The sequence below is a fragment of the Melitaea cinxia genome, chromosome 6 (assembly GCF_905220565.1).
Source record: "Melitaea cinxia chromosome 6, ilMelCinx1.1, whole genome shotgun sequence".
NCBI classification, from domain to species: domain Eukaryota; kingdom Metazoa; phylum Arthropoda; class Insecta; order Lepidoptera; family Nymphalidae; genus Melitaea; species Melitaea cinxia.
Window position 1 is genome coordinate 14840804 of NC_059399.1, and position 20267 is coordinate 14861070.

At 31.4% G+C, this 20267-nt stretch overlaps 1 protein-coding gene across 1 annotated transcript; it reads right to left on the reverse strand.

Annotated features, from left to right (window-relative positions):
- Positions 1-1486: 1486 nt before the first annotated feature.
- On the reverse strand, positions 1487-18560 carry LOC123654703 (solute carrier family 46 member 3-like). Its single transcript, XM_045590590.1, has 7 exons — positions 18378-18560; positions 11677-11836; positions 10288-10389; positions 9255-9392; positions 6706-6789; positions 3226-3382; positions 1487-1762 (listed from the first exon to the last, which is right to left on the reverse strand). The coding sequence occupies exons 1-7, from the start codon at positions 18558-18560 to the stop codon at positions 1684-1686; spliced, it is 903 nt and encodes a 300-aa protein (XP_045446546.1). The 3' UTR covers positions 1487-1683.
- Positions 18561-20267: the final 1707 nt, after the last annotated feature.

Sequence of the window (20267 nt, forward strand, 5' to 3'; positions counted from 1 at the left end):
GTCTGGAACTGTGACATAGTAGCTCCTAACTGGCTAGAATTGAGGTTTTGTTTAAATATTGATGAAATGTCTTTAAAAAAAATGATTCGATTTAAAGAAATTATTATCGATATTAACCGTTTAAGCTTATGTAAAGAAATATTAATAAAATAACTAAAACTAAATGATTCAGTATATCTTTATTCGGATTTATGCCCGTGAAATTGACACGTTTAATTTTTTAAGATTATTTTTTTTAATTCTTGATTCGGAATCCAATAGAATATATAAAAATTTAGAATATGATTCTAAATTTTTGTGAATGTTGTCTAATGTTTGTGATACGATGAATATGGACGGATTTACAGAAGGTTGCATGACAACCAGATATAATTATTAATCATTAATGAGTTAATTTTTATTAATCGAATAATTATCATTGATTTATATCTTATAAACGTATATCTAAATTATCGATTATTAATTAAAACGTATATCTTTTTTTTATGTCACTAGGTCGGCAAACAAGCGTACGGTTCACCTGATGGTAAGAGATTACCGTAGCTTATAGACGCCTGCAACACCAGAAACATCGCAAGCGCGTTGCCGACCCAATCCCCAATGGAGCCCAGGAGCTCTGGTCACCTTACTCACCAACACGAACACAATACTGCTTGAAAACATTATTATTTAGCTGTGATCTTCTGTAAGGTCGAGGTACTACCCCAGTCGGGCTGCTCCAGATTTTGAGCAGGAAATTCCTGCTGTGCCCTACCTCAGTTTCTATCTAGTTATATCTATCTTATAAACGTATATTTCCTCATACCTTTTTTTGTAAATGAACGAAATCGATCGTTACATTTAGGTAATATACTTTTTTACAAGGGTCAAAAAGACGAAATCTATATTTTCTTCACTCTTTATAATAATTTCTACTTTTATAAGTATTTAGGAGAAATGATTTAATGTAATGAATTAAAAACACAAAAAAAAACATATTAAAGAATCATTTTTATGTCTGAAAATCTTTTTTACAGGTGTAATTTTTTTTACTCTTATCGCCCTCAGACTCAACTTAAAGTAAATAATAATTAATATCACATTTTTAAATTTAAAATTGTGATTTTAATATATATTTTTGTAAATTACTTTTCGGTTTCTTTTGCGTTGTTTGAATCAGTATAATAGTTCATCGATTTTAATGTGTACGATTTTATTTTTGTGTTACCCACACATTAGGAATTCTAAACATTTTTGAATATCATATCAAAAACCGACCGATCGATTTTAATCAAACAGATGTTGACGCAAATTACAGAGATACATTGTAGAATTTAATTCTTTATACAGAAATGTAATAATTGTAAGTTTTTGTTGACTTAATTTTTTAAGGTTTTTTCATTATATTTGTGTAAATTATTTCTATCACTCAAATTAAAAATCAATTATAATAAAATACCATAAATACACTTCTTCTGTTTAAAACTGGGTTGAAATAAAAGATTGCTTTTTGTTTAAATATTTAATAATGATATAAAATAGGTGTCGTAAATTATCAAAACGATTTTACTTATTCATTAATTGGGTTAAAGCAAGACGTGAAGGCTTGGTCTCGTCTACACTTTCACGATTCTTTTGAAGTAATTTGTTCCACGTCGGTGGGATCTCTGTAATCATTTTGGGTATTTATATAATATTAAATTTCTACTGTTCTTTAGCTGCTAACTCGACATTTAGTTTGGTTTGTTTCCTTTGGATCTTTCTGTGCTCCACAAACAGCCATCTGAAATATTATAAATTAATATTATGAAAAAGGTTTATTTAAAAATTACTGAATAATATTATTAACTAAAATACTTTGTCTGGGTTGTTTTTGAAATAAACCTCGTACCGGGTATTTAAAAACGTCATGACTATATACATTGTGTTTATATTAAAAAAAAAAACAACATGTATAGACCTCTGTATACGTATATTTCTTCAAATAGTTTTGTAGGTAGTCTAAGCATTCTATTGTACAATAAAAATACTGTCTCGTAACGATCGCTATCAGGCGCTTATGATAACAACTGGGACCGTCATCTCAACGTGCTCTCTGTTTCACGGAAAGGACAGACACAGACACTCAGACCAGACGTTATATTTGTGCAAATACAAATACCCACTCCGAGTGGGAATCAAGCTCGCAACCGTCGGCCTTACGCACCTAGACGGCACATGGGCAAGTTTACCAGAGGGGTATTATTTTTATGTTATTTTTATATATATGAGGCCGTGTTAGCGCAGCGGTCATAGCTATGGATTGTGCCTGTTGCGTTGGTGGTTTTGGGTTTGATCCACGCACATGACAAACATTTGTATTGGCCATACAGGTGTTTGCCGTGGTCTGGGTGTTTGTGCAGTCCCTGTGGGTCTCCCCACCGTGCTTCGGAGAGCACGTTAAGCCGTCGGTCGCGGTTGTTATCATGTACACCTGATAGCGATCGTTACTCATAGTAGGGAATATATCCGCCAACCCGCATTGGAGCAGCGTGGTGGATTAAATTAATTAAGAGGCCAATGCCCAGTAGTGGCATATTACAGGCTGAAGCCTGAAGCGTATATATATGAGGGGTATATTTGTATATATTTTAATGCCATTACTTCATAATTACAGAATGAATATCAGTCTATATATAATTATAATTGTGTTTGCTGGCAAATGAAAAAAAAAACGACAACAATTACATCGACAGGTAATACAACGTAGGTAGAAGAAAAAATAGTCAAGTAAATACGCATTATCAAAGATTACTCCAAAAGTTGTAATCAGATCCTGATGAAATTTAAATGTGACCACATGATAGACATCAGCTTTTGATTAAATTAAAAATCATCAAAATCAGTGCACAGAGTAAAAAGTTATGCGGATTTTCGAGGGTTTCCCTCGGATTCTTTGAGATCCCATCATCAGATCATGCATGGTATCCTTATCATGGTACCACACTTATGATATCTCCTCTCCAATAAAAAATAATTATCAAAATCCGTATCAAAAAAGAAAAAAATATATATATACGGTCGAATTGAGTAACTTCCTCCTTTTTTGATGTCGGTTAAAAAATAGACAATTACTACTTTTACATAATATTTATAGGTTCTTTAGAAACAACGTAAAATAATTACTTATGTAGTATATAGTATACACTTGTTATTTTTTTATAAATATCAAGTAAAAACTTGACATATTATGATAAAGCAACTTACATGAAAACGGCAAGAGCTGGTAGAGTCATGGAGGATCCAACTAGGAACAAAGCTCCTGGTAAAGTCTCCATTGTAGCCACATACACTTTTGTATACAACGGTACATATAGTAACGGCGTGATGTTTTCAGCTAACGCAAATATTGAGTTTATTTTCCCTGAAATAATAAATATTATAGTTCTAATATCTTTTCTTCTAGAGGTCCTTAAGAATAAAAACAGAATCTCTGCATGAGCACCTTAAAATAATGAAATTGTTTTCTTAAGGTTGGAATATTTTAACATGTAATTTACAAAGAATAAGCAGACATCGTAATATGTATACAATTACATTTATATGATGCCTGATATAATAAGAATATATATTATATAATAGGAAAATCAAATATTAAATACCAATGATTAAGTTTTTTATTATTAACTCTTTTTTGTAATTTAGAATTCATATTTTTTCTTTATATACTCGTAATTTTACCTGTATAAAATTTGCCTTCTTCATTCACAAATAAGTTTACCCAAAACTACTCTTGCATATTATGCCCACTCAAGGGTACAAATATGCTATTTCAAACAATTCCAAATATTTTGTGAAGTTTAATAATATTCATGAAGGGACGTGCTCGGGTACCTCACTCATATGTTACCTGATCTAATCTTTTTTTAATAATTATATTATGTAGTTATTTTTATTTACGTAAAATGACCGATGAGTCAGAATTGGGTAGATTAAAACCAAGATAATTGAAAGTCCTTACACACTTTAGAGAAACCTTCTTTTATTGCTTAATTTAGTAAAAAGTTCATATCACGTTACGGCAGGGGCAGGGACGGGTGCTTATTTGGAAACATATTCAAATTCAGTGTTAACTTTTTTTAAGAGCTGGACTCTAAATGTACAACTGGTCACATTTCAGCGCGCCATTTGTAATATGTTTTCAGTAAGTATTATTATCTGTCCGTTTCGTTATTATCTCACATGACACAACTACAAAATAACTAAGCCGTGGATGTCATCTAGCAGTAAGCTTTTTTAAATGTAATTTTGTGTCGTCTTTATTTTCAAGTTAAACAGAAAACTAATAATAATAATATACTAATACTAATAATAATCCAGCATTCTTGGCACCATTCCACGCAGATATGATTTTTACCATAACTATCTGTAAATATTTAGTTCTTAAATTGTGAATTGTAAATATAGATAATAATTACAAATAAAGTAATCTAATTATTATATAAAATATCAAGAATTAACTCAACCTTCAAATCTATTATCGAATTTAGCTCTTTAGGGCTAATAACAAGATTATTTTTATTAGTTTGTGCTGTTTTCAATTCATTCAAAATTAAAACACGTTTTGTATCTTAAGACCAATATAGATGACGATTGAAATTTAAAAGTAGATATAGGCAACAGTCAAATCACAGATGTGTGTCAAAAATTCAAAACTCAAACTGTTCCTAATTTTCATAAAACATCCGCGGGCTCTTAGTTGCCCGTACCTTTTTTGTACAGCAAAATTTGTTTCCTATCGGCGTGCGTTTTATGATAATGTGCTTCAGACAAGACTAAGAAAAGCTAGGACATGGCCCAACACTGTAGGCTTTTTTTTTTGTTATAAGTATATATTTGTTGTCTTTTAAAATATTTTGGAAACTTTACCGTTTTTAATAGCCTGACACTCGCCAAGTTAATTATGTTTGATATGACCATTGGGTCAGATAGGAGCACTCATTTTTTCAATATATCTACATTAAGTAGAACGGATGTTAATATAAGAAATATTTAACGTAAAAAAACAACGGTAAGGCTCTATATTATTCAATCAAATTTTGTACATTGTAACGGCGTATTTTGAATTTCAGCGCCCGGGCTAATTAAGTTATACAAAAGCAGCGCATGTATCTCAATTTATTTTAAACTGGACCACATGATCCGCATCACCTTTTGATTTACAAATAAAATCATCAAAATGAGTCCACCCAGTTAAAAGTCTTGAGGTAACATATATAAAAAAAAACATTCTAATTGAGAACTTCTTTCTTTTTTGAAGGTGGTTAAAAAGAAAACGAGAGTTTTATCTTGTATATTTAATTATTACGCCGTTGTTCTTTTTCTGTCCATCTTGATTAAATTAATTTAAACTAAAAATACACATACATGTATTTATTCTTAAAATGTTGACATAAGAGATTGTATTCTGGAGTTGATTTACATAGCATTTGAGAACACACTTATAACTAAGTGGTTCCGTATATTAACTGAGGAGTTCGATGGACTCAATACTACCGCTGAAACTAGAATGCTTAAAGTGGAACGCGTAATTCGCGCGTGGCTTTGTAAATATTTAACAAACTCAAAAAGTATTTTACTGGAGTAGGTTAAGAAGTAACTACAAAAAAAAACTTGATTAAATACAAGTAGAGTTACCTACGTGTCTTCTGAGGAGTTAAATATACCTTGCTAATTATAGTAAAAGTTATTTTACGTATGCTTAAAATCTTAAATATGATCATCTGCATAATTAAATAATATTATTCTCGTTTTGTAACCTTGCTAATTATAGTAAAACTTATTTTACGTATGCTTAAAATCTTAAGTATGATCATCTGCATAATTAAATAATATTATTCTAGTTTTGTAGTTTCTAAGATAACCTTTAAACATCTCTTTATTTAATACTATCAACAAGGTGATATTAAAGATAAATGCACGTGATGCAATAAAACGCCATTACTTACGTTAAGCTCTTATACTACATTAGTTGTTATTATCTCCAATACCAGTTAATTTTATTGCCAGCTATACAACTTGCTACAAATTAGAGCCTGAGTTAGTTTCATCTACATGTTATCACATACTATCACGTGCTATCGCACAATTGTAAAAGTATTTTTAACAATAAATACTTACTCAATACCAAAAGCTATAATAACACTACTAGAACAGGGTCAAAGTCTATGGATTCTTAATTTTTTTTTGCCGCAAGACATTACAAAAAAGTTTTTACATTGAAAATATTTTTATCCGTTAAATTCTTTTACACAAAATAAATATCCTAGTAATACAATGTTACAAATACCGTTTATTACACAAGTCATTAATATATATATAAGAAAAAAAATTTGAACGAAAAATGATCCCTGTGAAACACCCATTTACGTCGTAGGTTCAGAATATTTTAATGCGTAAACATCTTATGTTAAATTCTCTTTGCTAAAATTCATATATCTACTATTGTAATATTTTACGAGCCCCATTCTAAACACAATAGTATTTACAACTATTTCATATGTTTAACAGAACTAAATCTGTAGGATATTCGAAAAATCGATTAGTAGATTCCCATACAAATATGAATTCCGCATTATGCTCTACGAGGCAAGATCAGTATTGTAAATAATTAATCTCTTGAGTAATAAGAGACTATATAAATTATTAGAAGTGGAGTATTAATATTTTATCTGAAACATTACTTACCAAATTCATCAGGTGACACTAATTTGGAGGCTGTCGATCTCAGAGCCAGAAGGGACGTTCCATTTAATATATCAACCACGGGCGCTAGAAATATAATGAAATTTATGTAAACAATATTTTTTTAAATTATATAGTTAAAATTAATATATTTATAGTATATTGACTTCACAGACAAGTTCACTTTAATATTAACTTATTATAAAACTTGATAATTTTTATCATATAATTATAATATCTTTTGATTTGTACTTCATTTTTCAAAGCTTTTGTTTGACTTAGAACGCATGTAATTATGTATCTGTGTATGTTTGTTAAGGTGGAATCCTGGAACTAGATTTTGAAGCATTTATATATTACTAAATCCAATATGGCGGAACACACAAGATGGTATATTAGATCGAGACAAAATCCGTTCATAAACGACGAAGTTATCCCCGAACGTACATAAAAAACATATAAATATATTTTTATAACTATATTTATATAATTACTACATTAATATAATTGAGTATCCTCCTCCTTTTTTGAAGTTAGTTAAAAAATAATCCTAGCTAGAATAAGTTTCTATTAATAACGGGTTAACTTGAATATTGTATACAGAGTACCTTTCTGTTGACGATAGGAGTTTTAGATCTTACAATTAGTGCAATCTGAAGCCTTTATATTTATATTATGATTCGAATGGAATAAGTTTGGAATAAACTACGTATGTATGCTTTGCTTAAATTGTATTCGTGATGAGATAGAGTAAGAACGTTCCACATAATTTAATTAATTTAATATTTTTAGAGTAACATTACAACTACTTAATTCATTAAAAGACAGTGCAATAGTGATATTTTACGGCTTAAACTAATTTTATTTTCTAAATACGTGATTGTAATTCAGAAATGTTTTAGATCCTTGCGCAAACATTTATATCTTTTAAGTAACTAATTGACAACACTTTTATTTTTGTAACGTCATTGTTCTGTGATGTTTGTTTAAATTATCACAGATGTTTATTTCCTCATTCGATTCACATATATAAGTATATTTTGTGGTATTACATGTTAATTATTAATATTATTTAAATTATATTTGTTTTCACTAGCGTCAAGAATCTTTCTGGATTTGTTTATGTCATCCTTTATTAAAAAAAAAGTTTCGTAAACGTAAGTGACGACGCGTTGGCGCAACGGTCACAGCACTGGTTTGTGGCTGTTTGCCCTGGTGGTTGCGGATTCGATCCCCGCACATGACAAACATTTGTATTGGCCATACAGATGTCTGCCGTAGTCTGGGTGTTTGTGCCTTCCTTGTGGGTCTCCCCACCGTGCCTTGGAGAGCACGTTAAGCCATCGGTTCCGGTTGTTATCATGTACACCCGATAGCGATCGTTACTCATAGTAGGCAATATATCCGATAACCGGCATTAGAGCAGCGTGGTGGATTAAGCTCTGATACTTCTCCTACATGGGGAAAGAGACATATGCCTAGCAGTAGTTAGTATGAAGCGAAACGTAAGTAATTCAAATTCAATTTTACTTATTTTTTACTTTTTATAACAATAACAATCAAAGAAATAAATTATTTTTTCGCCTTATCAAATTAGTGTTGATAAAATAACCGAGTTAAATATCAATTGATAAAATAATCTTTTTAAAACCCTGGGTTATAAAAAAAAATCATGTGTAATTCCACCAGCGTGCTGTTTCATAAATGATAACCGTACATATTTTTAGCGATATCGCCTACGTAGATGTCATACCTAAAATTATTTTTATAACAGTTTTTCAAGTGGAATCTTATAAATAGTTGTCTACTTTGTACTTTTATAATAGACTAACATTCCGTCCCGGCTTCGCACGGGTATTTACAAAAAAAAATCCCTTTATTTTTTTGTTTGAAAATATAATACAGCCTATGTCACCCGAGAATAGTGTAGCTTTCCAACAGTGAAAGAATGTTTCAAATCGGTTCAGAAGTTTAGAGTCTATTCACTGCAAACAAACAATCAAATCTTTCCTCTTTATAATATTAGTATAGATAAAAAAATCTGGATTCAACAAAAAATGTTTTATAAATGATTTAGCTGAATCAATCAGCAAAAAGGTTTACTTCAATAGTTTTTAGCAATAATAATAATCTAATAAAAACTTAATATAATATCGGTCTAAATTAATAAATTGACGAATGAAATTAACTCGTATCTATCGTATCAGTCTATTAACGCCGTTAGTCTTTGTCATTCTGCTTTGTAAATTTCACTAAAGCTAAAATAAATATTGTTCGGGTTATTGATGAACAATATCTTTCGTTAACAAGTTATTAAATTTGCAAGTAAATAAATCAATAATTACATCACATTTAACAGTCTCTAGTAATATAGTAATAGATTAAAAAATGTGAAATATATATAAATTAAATTACATGCAAATTCAAACGCTCAATTTACGTCATCATAAGCATGTGTATGTGTGGGCAATATATTTGGCCTGGTTGGACTAGTAAAAATAGAGTATGGTAAAATGTTCATGAAAAATTTTTTTTTTTCTTTAAATACAAACCAATAAAGAAAATCTTTGCGTTCGGCGCGAAGCAGTATATAAATGAGGCTGCAATTTTGCTTATTGTAGATATAATACCCAGAACTGAGTCGTGCCATCCCAAATATTTACTGAACACCGTAATGGAAAATATTGTTCCTGAAACGATAAGAAACGTTATAATGAACTGATGTCACATTTGATAAGATAATATTGATACAATTCTTTGTAATTTTGAAGTAATACTTCTGTGAAATCGTAGTGATTTGCAACTCGGTGAAACGAATATGCGTCACTATAAAGGAACAAACACACCAATGTATAGAATTAAGTCAGTGATAGAATTAGATAGAATTCATTACAAATCTCATGTGGGTTACTTTTCAGAAATTTCACTTCTGCCGTGTGTGAATTTACTCATAAATACTTTTTTAACTTTCGAACTAAATAATAGATGTTGCTACATCTGTTATCAAAAACTTCCAAAAAGTATAAACACAGTAATAAGTTATGAGGTTATAATATAACGTAGGTCGACGAAAGCTGCTTTTTTTACGTCAATATTATTATTACAGCCTATACAGTCCACTGCTGGACATAGGCCTCCACAAGTTTACGTCAAAAATAACGTGAACTCATGTGTGTCATTTTTTACGTCAGTGGCACAGCAATTACAGCGCTTGTGGTCGATGGCGTTGTGGGCCTTTAGTGAACGCGCCCTTTATCTTACAAATTTTCGATCAGGTCACGTGTCTTGCCGCGAGTTTAACGTTTTTAATCCATCACAAAAAAAGTGTACAATACCGCTAAAGAAGTTTTCACTTCAAAAATAGTCAAATAAAAACGCATTATTAGATATAACTCGAAAAGTAATCGTCAAATCTCTTTTATATTTAAATGGGACCACATGACAAACATCAACTTTCGATTGAAAAAAGAATTCATTAAAATTGGTCCGACTCAGTAAAAAGTTCTGAAGTAACATACATAAAATAACACACTAGTGACTATATTTTAAATTGTTACTTATAAATAGTATGACAACGCTTCTTACCAATAGTGTGAGTAACCATATTATACGCTTGAAATAAACTAAAATTTACTTCGTCCCAGTTGAATCTGTATCTTGTAGATATGTACATTACAGAAACCTCGCCTGTAACAAGTTATTTTACAACTATTAAAATTACTAAATTAATTTTTATGTATAAATATGAGCCACAATGTATTGGGATTAAGATTTATAATAAACCGACAAAAGGTCTTTTTTATTTATTTTATTTAATAGAACTCAGTGAAATTCCTGAGAATAATTATTATTTAAGTAGTTTTAATTAAAAGGCTTAGTATGCTCCAATCCAAAAGTGGCCCTGTCGCTAGGATTTTCTTGTAAAAATCCTTATTTAACACATTTATACCACGTCGAAATATGTCTAGAAATAGTAGATGTTTAATTCTACAAAAGTAGAGAAAATGCGACGAACTGAATAAATATTCTTTTGAGGTGTGTAGAGCGAAAATTATCGTGTATGGGAGAGTAACAAGTAGTTGGTGAGTGGAACTCTTCGCCAGTTCAATGTCCTTAAATTCCTCCTGTATTTTTCGTTAATTTTAATAAAATTTTATTTACAATCGAACCTTGCTCATGTAACAATTTATTAGTTAGATAAGTCTGTATGAAATTATACGATCTAATCTCTGTTCTAATTGTTTGAAACTGACACAGAATAGTGTAATGATGGAGAGTTAATAATTTTTGTTTTAAATAATGTAATTTTCATTGAATTAATTAAATACAATTAAATAAAATATCTAGCTTTTCTCTGTGCTTGCATTTAACTGTCTTTGAAAAATTGTCTGGTTCATTCAAATCTAAGTTTCGCTCGCGTATAAATTGGCTATATTTACTAAGAGAAAGCTTTTTAGAATTTTGTAACAGAATTCAAGATGTTCGTTTTTCATTAATGTTAAAATGTAAACGCGCTAAATTTGTTGTTTACAACGGCTCTGAATGTATTTTATACAACATTCCTGACAATATGATGCGTATTGTTAGGCTCAAATCGCCTACAACTCTTGAGGAAGCCTTAAATATAGTTATTAAAAATAAATAAAAAATAAAAATAAAAATGTTTATTACTCAGACAACAAAGAGGTCCATAATTGTTAGTAAAAATAAAAGATGAAAGCTTAATAACTAATGTTAGTACTTAATAACTAAAAGTGAAGTTATTGAAGGAGTTAATTTTAAATCTAAAAGAGATCGGTAACCAGCTTGTAGTTTTAATTAAAAGGTTTATTTCGCTCCAAAGTAAAAGTAGGTTGTACGATACTTGTACAGGTAAAGCCAAAATAATTCCTTAAACCCTTCCTGTAACTACCAGATCCTGATTATTATGTTTAAACTCATTAATATATTTAGTTTAATAAATAAAATGCTTACCATGAATAGGTCCAAACAATAAACATACAACTAGAACCAATATAGACACTCTCCATCTACTGTTGTTTGCGTCCTTCTTAAACATCACTCTAAAGGTGTCTTTGATGTTTTTAAAATCGAAAAACAGTCTAAAGTTGTATATAAAACCTTTGCCATCGTGCTGAAAAAGTAATATAAGTTAAAACATATACTATTAGATATAATTCGTTACCTATTATACGATTCAGCCTGTAATATCCCACTACTGGACATAGTCCTCTTTCCCCATGTAGGAGAAGGATCAGAGCTTAATCCACTACGCTGCTCCAATGCGGGTTGGCGGATATATTCCCTACTATGAGTAACGATCGCTATCAGGTGTACATGATAGCAACCGGAACCGACGGCTTAACGTGCTCTCCGAGGCACGGTGGGGAGACCCACAAGGACTGCACAAACATCGTTACCTATTATGAAAAAGTGCATTTTTAAGAATATTAAATTATTCTGAAGATCGCTGCAACATAATACTGGTTTCAAATAGTATTGTGTTCATGATGTGAGTAAAGTTGCCAAAGATCCTGAAGCGCGCTATATTGATAGTTGAGGTGGGCTCGGCAATGCGCTAGCGATGCTTCTCTTCAGCTATTTAATCTTAACCGCTTACCATCACGCTGACCGTATGCTTGTTTGCCATTCAAGTGGCCAAAGAATTCTTCGTAGTATTTTAAACAAATAACCCGCATTGGAATCCGCCAACCCGTACTGGAGCAGCGCGGTGGATTAAGCTCTGATCCTTCTTCTCCTACACGTGGAAAGAGGCCTATGCCCAGCTGTGGGATATTACAAGCTGAACCGTAATATTAAACAATAATACGCATGGTTGGGTTATTTTCGCGAATACGTATTTAAAATCCTATACTCAAAAAATGTATTCTACATTTTAATTAATTTAAAAGCAGTTATGACCATTCTGGTCTCGGACAGTAAAGAGGCAGAATAAAAGCATCTGGATTGTCCGATTGTTTGTTCTTGTAAGCCTTCCCACTGTACCTTGGAGTACACGTACAGCAGTTTGTTCCAGTTGTTACTATAACAATATGGTAGAATCGTTACGATATCGTTACGTTATGTTACACTTCGTAATATGAAAATTATTTACCTCCTTCTCTAATATGGTAAAGAGTATTTTGCCAATACGTTTATAGGCGGTTACAATTTAGTATATTTATTTATTAATTACCCAGTGTCTTATTAGATGATTGTAATATGATTAATTTTCATTGTTCAATTATAATCTTTTTATATATCTCTACTATACTTTTACTGTTATAAGGAGTGAAGATTTATTTGATTGCTTTTTTGATCTTTAATTTGTGAATTCACTAAATTGATTCCTATAATTCTTTCATAGTTAACAAATTTACATCCATATAGTACATATAGGCTTTAATAAGTCAACAGCTATATGTGAATTTCAAAACGTAAATATTATATTATTAGTATATGGTATTTTAAGGAAAACAATTTAAATTTTGTAGTGATCTAACTATCATTACGTCAGAGCTACAATTGGGTTATTAATTTATCATACCGATAGTCGATAAGAATTATTATTTAATCTTTTTTATCCTCGCATACGAAGGTAACGAAATGATAATATTTTTGACTACAATTTGAAAAATTGCGTCGATACATACTTACTCATTATTTTATTTTTTTTTATTTATAATTATCGATGCACGTTCCTCATTAGTTATTATTTGTGCATCTGTTGAAATCTTAAAAGACTTATCGGATAAAAGAGTTAGTTAAATAGTCGAACTAGATATCTTTAAATATGTAATACTTAAAACAAGCAATTCTTGTTATGTAATCTGAATCTCGGAAACGGTTGTTGGTTTTGGGGGCAATAAATCGATCTAGCTAGCATTCATTTTTAGAAAATGTCATTTTATCCTTGTTTTCAGATAATGAAAAATTGCTACAATATCATTTGAATACGAAGGTAAATTTTGCCACCATCTACAAGGTATAGCTCAGGTGGGAAATCGGGTGGTCCCGAAACCAGAAGGCCCTGGTTCCAGTCCGATTATTTTTCAAGTTCCATATTTTGTGAGAAAACTTTTATTGTGAGCCCCTTATCAACGCATCTAATTCTTATTTAATAATAATAAATAATAAACACGAAAAAATTACTGTGCTTTTAAAAGAAGAAATCGGTAGTAATTACATCAGTAAAGAAACCGACACTGTGAAAACCTTTTTTTTTTAAATTCAATCGGCGATGTTCAAAAAGTTCCCATGTTCAGTCATCCCGGTAAGTCCAAGTCCTAATATCTTAAACGTACATACACGGTCGTCTTTTCTTAAGATAAGCGATTAATGCTTGTGTTATAGGTAACAGTAGACTGATGGAGCCACATTTTTTTGATAAATATACTTATAAATAATACATATACAAATGAATAGTTATGGTAGGCATAGACTCGGGACGGGAATCAAGCTCACAACCCTTGGAGCAGAAAGTAGGCTCACTGAAAGGTAGGCCGATGAGCTAGTCAAAATGAGTAACTATGTGCAGTGCAAATACAAAAATATTTAAAGGTCCTCGACATAAAAAAAAAATTCAATTTTCGAAATGTTTTCTGAGTTTTAAGCGCTGAAAAAGTATTTTAATTTTTATTTAGTGGAATAGTAGTTATGCTGCACCTATCAAGAAAAGTGCATAATCCCTTGTGGATACCGCAAGATGATCACTTCGCTAAAATGTCTTTATGCCAGACCTTATCAGAGGCCTTTACGTTGTATTGGCTGATTGGTATAGCTTCCCCCATATTTTCAATGGTGGTTACCCACACGTCCCACAGGTACACAAGAAAATCCTGCCACCATTACGGAACCCGTATTGTCGGTCACTTTTTATCTGGAAATTTTTTAGGTAAGCAAGGTGCTGAATATAATATAATCGCAATCGGCTCCGATAGTGAGATGGATATGTTTTGACACCCTTCTTGGAAATAGTAAATCAATTTCGGCATGATATATGACTGTGATACCTATACAGGCAAGCGAAGTCACGCACGCTCACAAAATGGACAGATCTCCGACTGACATATTGTCGAGCCGTTGACATCATCTGGTATGTGGTTTATTTTCTTCCAATCTGGCATAGTGATCAGTTAACGGACTTTTTTCGCTGACAGCAGCATAGCCTCTAAGCTGGGATGGCCTGGGTTCAGGTCTTCTACAAACCATCGGATCTGTGTCTGCCAGGGTTGTCATATATAAGAGAAGAGATTAGGGTGGATTTTGGTAAACTGGCTTACATGCCGTCGTACCTAAATACTTTAAAATATATTTTGCGGTTCATATTTGACAGCAAAGTAATCACGAGTTAGGTTGAGGAAAACCTATATTTTGATTCAAACAAATAATAAAAGTATTATGTTTACGCAAACTATATAGAATTATTAATAGTTTGATAAGCTGATAAATTACATACGACGCAATCATGCATCGTGAATCTGCATGTGCTCGACTATTTACCACGTTTACGATTTTAGTATTCGACTGAACTGAATTTTAAATTTTCCAATGCTGGCCAAAATAAATAAGTCTGTATCTCTGGTGAATAGACTAGAAGAAGAAAATGTAAATTGAATCTTGTCATAGATAGAACTATTTCCTCACTACACCGGAACAAAATATATAAACTTTAGACTCAAGAGTGAATAGGCATCTTCTAGGCAAGCGCGCACCACCTTAGGCTGCATCTTCACTTGCCATCAGGTGAGATCGCAGTCAAGGGCTAGTCTAAATATTAAAAAAAAAAAAAAAAAAAAAACTATATACTTCGCCGGTTAACGTAAAACAAACGATTCATGGAATATTTTTATTTATATTCGTATTAGTAGTTATTTATAAGTAGAGTTTTGAACTTACCAATTTTTGTTCAGGTGTACGTTCTGGATCTTTTAGTTTAAAGAAAATATACATGAGATTAATAAAGTGTAAACAAGTAACTAATCCATAACATCCGTAGTAGCCAAAACTTTTCAATAGCGTTCCACTGAGACCCATTCCAATAGGAAAACCTACTGTTAGACTGAAATTTATAAGTCCCATACGAAATGTTCTATTTTCATTTGTGGTAATTGCACTTATGTAGGAAAATATAGATAGGAAAATAACACACCACGAACCGGATAGAGCATCGAGTATAGCTTCACTAAAAACGATTACTTCCAAACTGAGTTCGTAAAAGAAATACGTGTTAATAATACCGTTGACATTTACAAGTATTTGACCTGTAATTGCAGTGATCATGAAAATTTTCCTGTGTCCAGTTTTGTCAGACCATGATCCTATAAAAAGGGCTAACAAACAGGGTATCGTAGCTGTGATGTATGTCCTCCAAGCCATAGCGGCGGCTACAAGATGCTGTACATCTCTTTCGTATACATTTTGTTCTCCTAAAGTCTGTGCTTTCAGAGCATCACAAATTTCAGTTGTAAAATTTAAATTTACACGACACGCCTTCTCCAAATTTAAATTTTGGGTTGTCAATGTTCCTGTAATTACTGCGAATATAAAAAGAAACATCGTCGGCTCCACTGTAACGTTCTTCATGACATAACAACAGCTTTCCTTAAATGTTTTCTTGATTTCTTCATTTTGTCTTTCTCTAGGTTCGTTTTGCTGCCGTAGTGGATCTGTTTCGGAGTATTCTTCCAGTTTTATTCCATTTTCAGAATTATTATTTAGGTTTTGAGTCGCCATGGTAAATTTGATTTCACTAATTCTGACTCAATAATATAAAGTACTATGTTAATATGTTAATTTTGTTTATAAATCATTTTTATTAAATAACTCAATAATATATTTAGGTTTCGAGTACTACTCGTGTGTAAGTTACGATTAAGAATGATGAAATAATATTATTACCATTGTATATCTGATAAAAATCGTTAATCTTTACATATCTGTCTAGCATTTCATTAAATTTAATTTGGTTCAGCTTACTTTAGTTCACAGGTGGACATAGGTATCTCCAAACTCGCAGTAAACATTCTGGTTTTCTATTATTCTAATCCAGTCTTTGCCAACCCTCTACGTAGATCGTCGGTCCAGCTAGCCAGATTCGAAATGCATTCATAATTTCACTCCCAAAAAATAACATATTATGTACAATATACACATTATAATTGCTCGTTGGATTTTTGAAATTACATTTACATAAAAAGTTAGCAATAAAGATCACCGAGGAAGATGATGGTCTATGTAGAATTTTTAGCATCCTTGTATGATTTTGCTCATGATATGGTAAAAATTCGTTGACTGAAGATCTTTATTTCGACGAAAAAAAACTTAACCTAAATTATCATTTCGGTATTGTGAATTTTCTGATAAATAAAAGTAAGTTACTTATTAATATACCAGCTGTGCCTACGTCGCGTGGAATTTTACAAAAAAGTTATTCTTCAGTTCGCAGTTATAAAATAAATAAATTTCTAAGATAAAAGTATCCTAAGCTACTCCTTATTACATCAACTATATGCCAGTGAAAGTCCCGTCAAAATTGGTCCAGCCGCTTCAGAGATTAGCCGGAACAAACAGACAGACAGACATATAGACAGACAAAAATTGTAAAAAATGTTATTTTGGTATACTCGTATTTACCGTGTATATACCAAAATAGCCATGTCTATATGCATTTAGTAAAAAGCGGTTATTTTTAATTGTTCTGAACAAATAGTTCCTTTTAAAACTGAACCGACTGAGAAAGTAGAGGAAAGTTGAGGTACTTGTACAGCCGGGTTGCTCTAAAATTTAAATAAGATATTTTCTACTATGCCTTATCTTGTTAAAATTCTCAATTATCAATAAAATGCTTTTTTATTCACTTTTTCTTAAATACATTATTTAAACTTGTAGTGGATGACACAGATGTTAATATAGTTCCTTCAAATACTAATTCGTATTATTTAATAAAAAAATATTGCACGATTTTGTGTTTCTACCCAAATGTACGTAAAATTATTATCTGTAGTTGACTATTGCTATGTAGCTGTTGTATTAGATCTAATTTTTATTTAGGCTTATCTTGATATACCTTTTATATGTGGGGCTATAAACCGCTTAAATATTAATTGATAATTTGATAATTTACATGCGATGGTATTATGCGCATGCATTTGATAAGGGCAAAATTTTACAACAAGTACAATTTTAGTCGTTGGGTGAGCTGAATCGTCAGAAGTTTATCTTCTGATTTACATATATGCAAGAAGCATAAGTGCTTAATATTACGTTTATTCAACCAGAACCAATGAATATACGTGCTACATGGGCAAAATGGGAAGATCTACAAGGGAAATTCTCCAGATCAGAAACAAACATTTGTTGAAATAAAAATATCTGCTTAGTGAAAATTTAACTTTGGCATACACTGTACTTTAGTCATCACTATACCAGAATGGAATATTTAGAATATATGCCTAAGTCTAACTGAAAGTTTTTGTTTTGCTAATTTTCCTAAAATAATATTATCAATAATTAACAATATTACGCCTCCGCCTGTAATATCTCACTACTGGGCATGGGCTTATTTTTCCATGTAGAAGAAGGGTCAGAGCTTAATCAACTACGCTGCTCCAACATGGGTTGACGGATATATATTTATTATTGGAATTAACGTTATAAGTAATTTTTGAACTTACCAACTTTTGTTCATGTGTACGTTCTGGATCTTTAAGAATAAAGACAGTATATACGAGATTAATAAAATGTAAACTAGAAACTATTCCAAAACATCCGTAATAGCCAAGAATTTTCAATAGAATCCCACTGAGACCCATTCCAATAGGGAAACCTACAGTTACACTAAAGTTTATAAGTCCCATTCGAAATGTTCTATTTTCATTTGTGGTGATTGCACTTATATACGCAAATATAACTAAAAGAGGAATACACCAAGAACCGGATAGAGCATCGAGTATAGCTTCACTAAAAACGACTACCTCCAAACTGAGTTCGTAAAAGAAATACGTGTTAACAATGCCGTTGACACTTATAAGTATTTGACCTGTAATTGCAGTGATTATGAAAAATTTCCTATGGCCAGTTTTATCAGACCACGATCCCACAAAAAGGGCTAGCAAGCAGGGTATCGTAGCTGTGATGTATGTCTTCCAAGTCATAGCCGCAGCTACAAGACGCTGTACATCTCTTTCGTATACATTTTGTTCTCCCAAAGTCTGTGCTTTAAGGGCATCACAAATTGCAGTCGTAAAATTTAAATTTACACGACACGCCTTTTCCAATTGTAAGTTTTGGGTTGTTATTAGTCCTATAATTATTGAAAGTAGAAAAAGAAATATCGTCGGCTCCACTGTAATGTTCTTCAAGACATAAGAACAGTTTTCTTTAAATGTTCTCTTTATTTCTTCATTTTGTTCTTTAGACTCATTTAGCTGCCGTAGGGGATCTGTTTCGGAGTATTCTTCCATTTTTATTTCATTTTCAGAATTATTTTTCTTTGTTTGAGTCGCCATGGTAGATTTTATTTCACTAATACTGACGGAATGATTTAAGAGTATTAGTTAATTTTGTTGACAAATCATTTCTATAAAATAAAACAATAATACATTTAGATTAATATCACCACTGGTGCACGTTACGATTAAGAATAATGAAATAATAAAATTGTCTGATAAGATTCGTTAATCTTTATATGTAGGTATATTTTAGTACATTATAGGTAGGCTTTATAAGTAGGAAAACTGAATTGATAGTTTGCCGTTTATTTACCAAAAAATAATTGTATGCAAAATAGAAGTGCTAATATGTATGTAGGTTAGTAATGGTGAGGGATTTTTCTCATCTTCGTACAGCTTTCCTGTGAAACTATATAAACTATGAATTTAAATTAATATATATTTTTTGATTGTATAATACGTAATTTAGTATGAAATGTTGAATACCCAGTATTGCAGCAGTTTAAAAAACAGGTAGTATGTAAATATTATTTCCAGGTTCATTTACTTATTACTTTCTAGAATTATTTTGACTTTTAACTACTCCATCTACTTTTATTTCATTCACGTCATTAATTATTGATGTTCATTACCACTCCTTCAACTAATGTAGGGCACAGCAAGAAATGTCCTGCTCAAAAGCAAAAGCCCGACTGGGCTAGTACCTCAACCTTACAGAAGATCACAGCTAAGTATTACTGTTTTCAAGCAGTATTGTGTTACTGTTGATGGATAAGGTGACCAGGGATGGAATCGGTGATAGGGTTGGCAACGCCCTTACAATGTATATGGTACAAATATCTATAAGCTACGGTAATCGCTTATCATCAGATGAGCTGTACGCTTCTTTGTCGACCTAGTTATAAAAAAAAAACTTTGTTCGATATAAAATTATAATATTTTTAATTCCTAATAATAAATACGGATATTTTTTTTTTATTTTTTTTATTTTTTTTATTTTTTTTCTTATTTTGTTAGGCAATCTAGCAGCGTTATGGTACAATAGCATTAAACAACATTATTGAGGTATGATTATGGCCAAAATAGGATTACACTGATATGAATAATTTAATT

Bases quoted from the DNA above. Each gene is read 5' to 3' on its own strand.
- LOC123654703 (XM_045590590.1), bottom strand. From the start codon at position 18,560: ATGGGACTTATAAACTTTAGTGTAACTGTAGGTTTCCCTATTGGAATG. The intron at 10,390-11,676 runs GTAAGCATTTTA...AACTTGTTACAG, and splicing joins ATTGTTTGGACCTATTCATG to GCGAGGTTTCTGTAATGTAC. The intron at 3,383-6,705 runs GTAAGTAATGTT...TTATTATTTCAG, and splicing joins AGTGTCACCTGATGAATTTG to GGAAAATAAACTCAATATTT.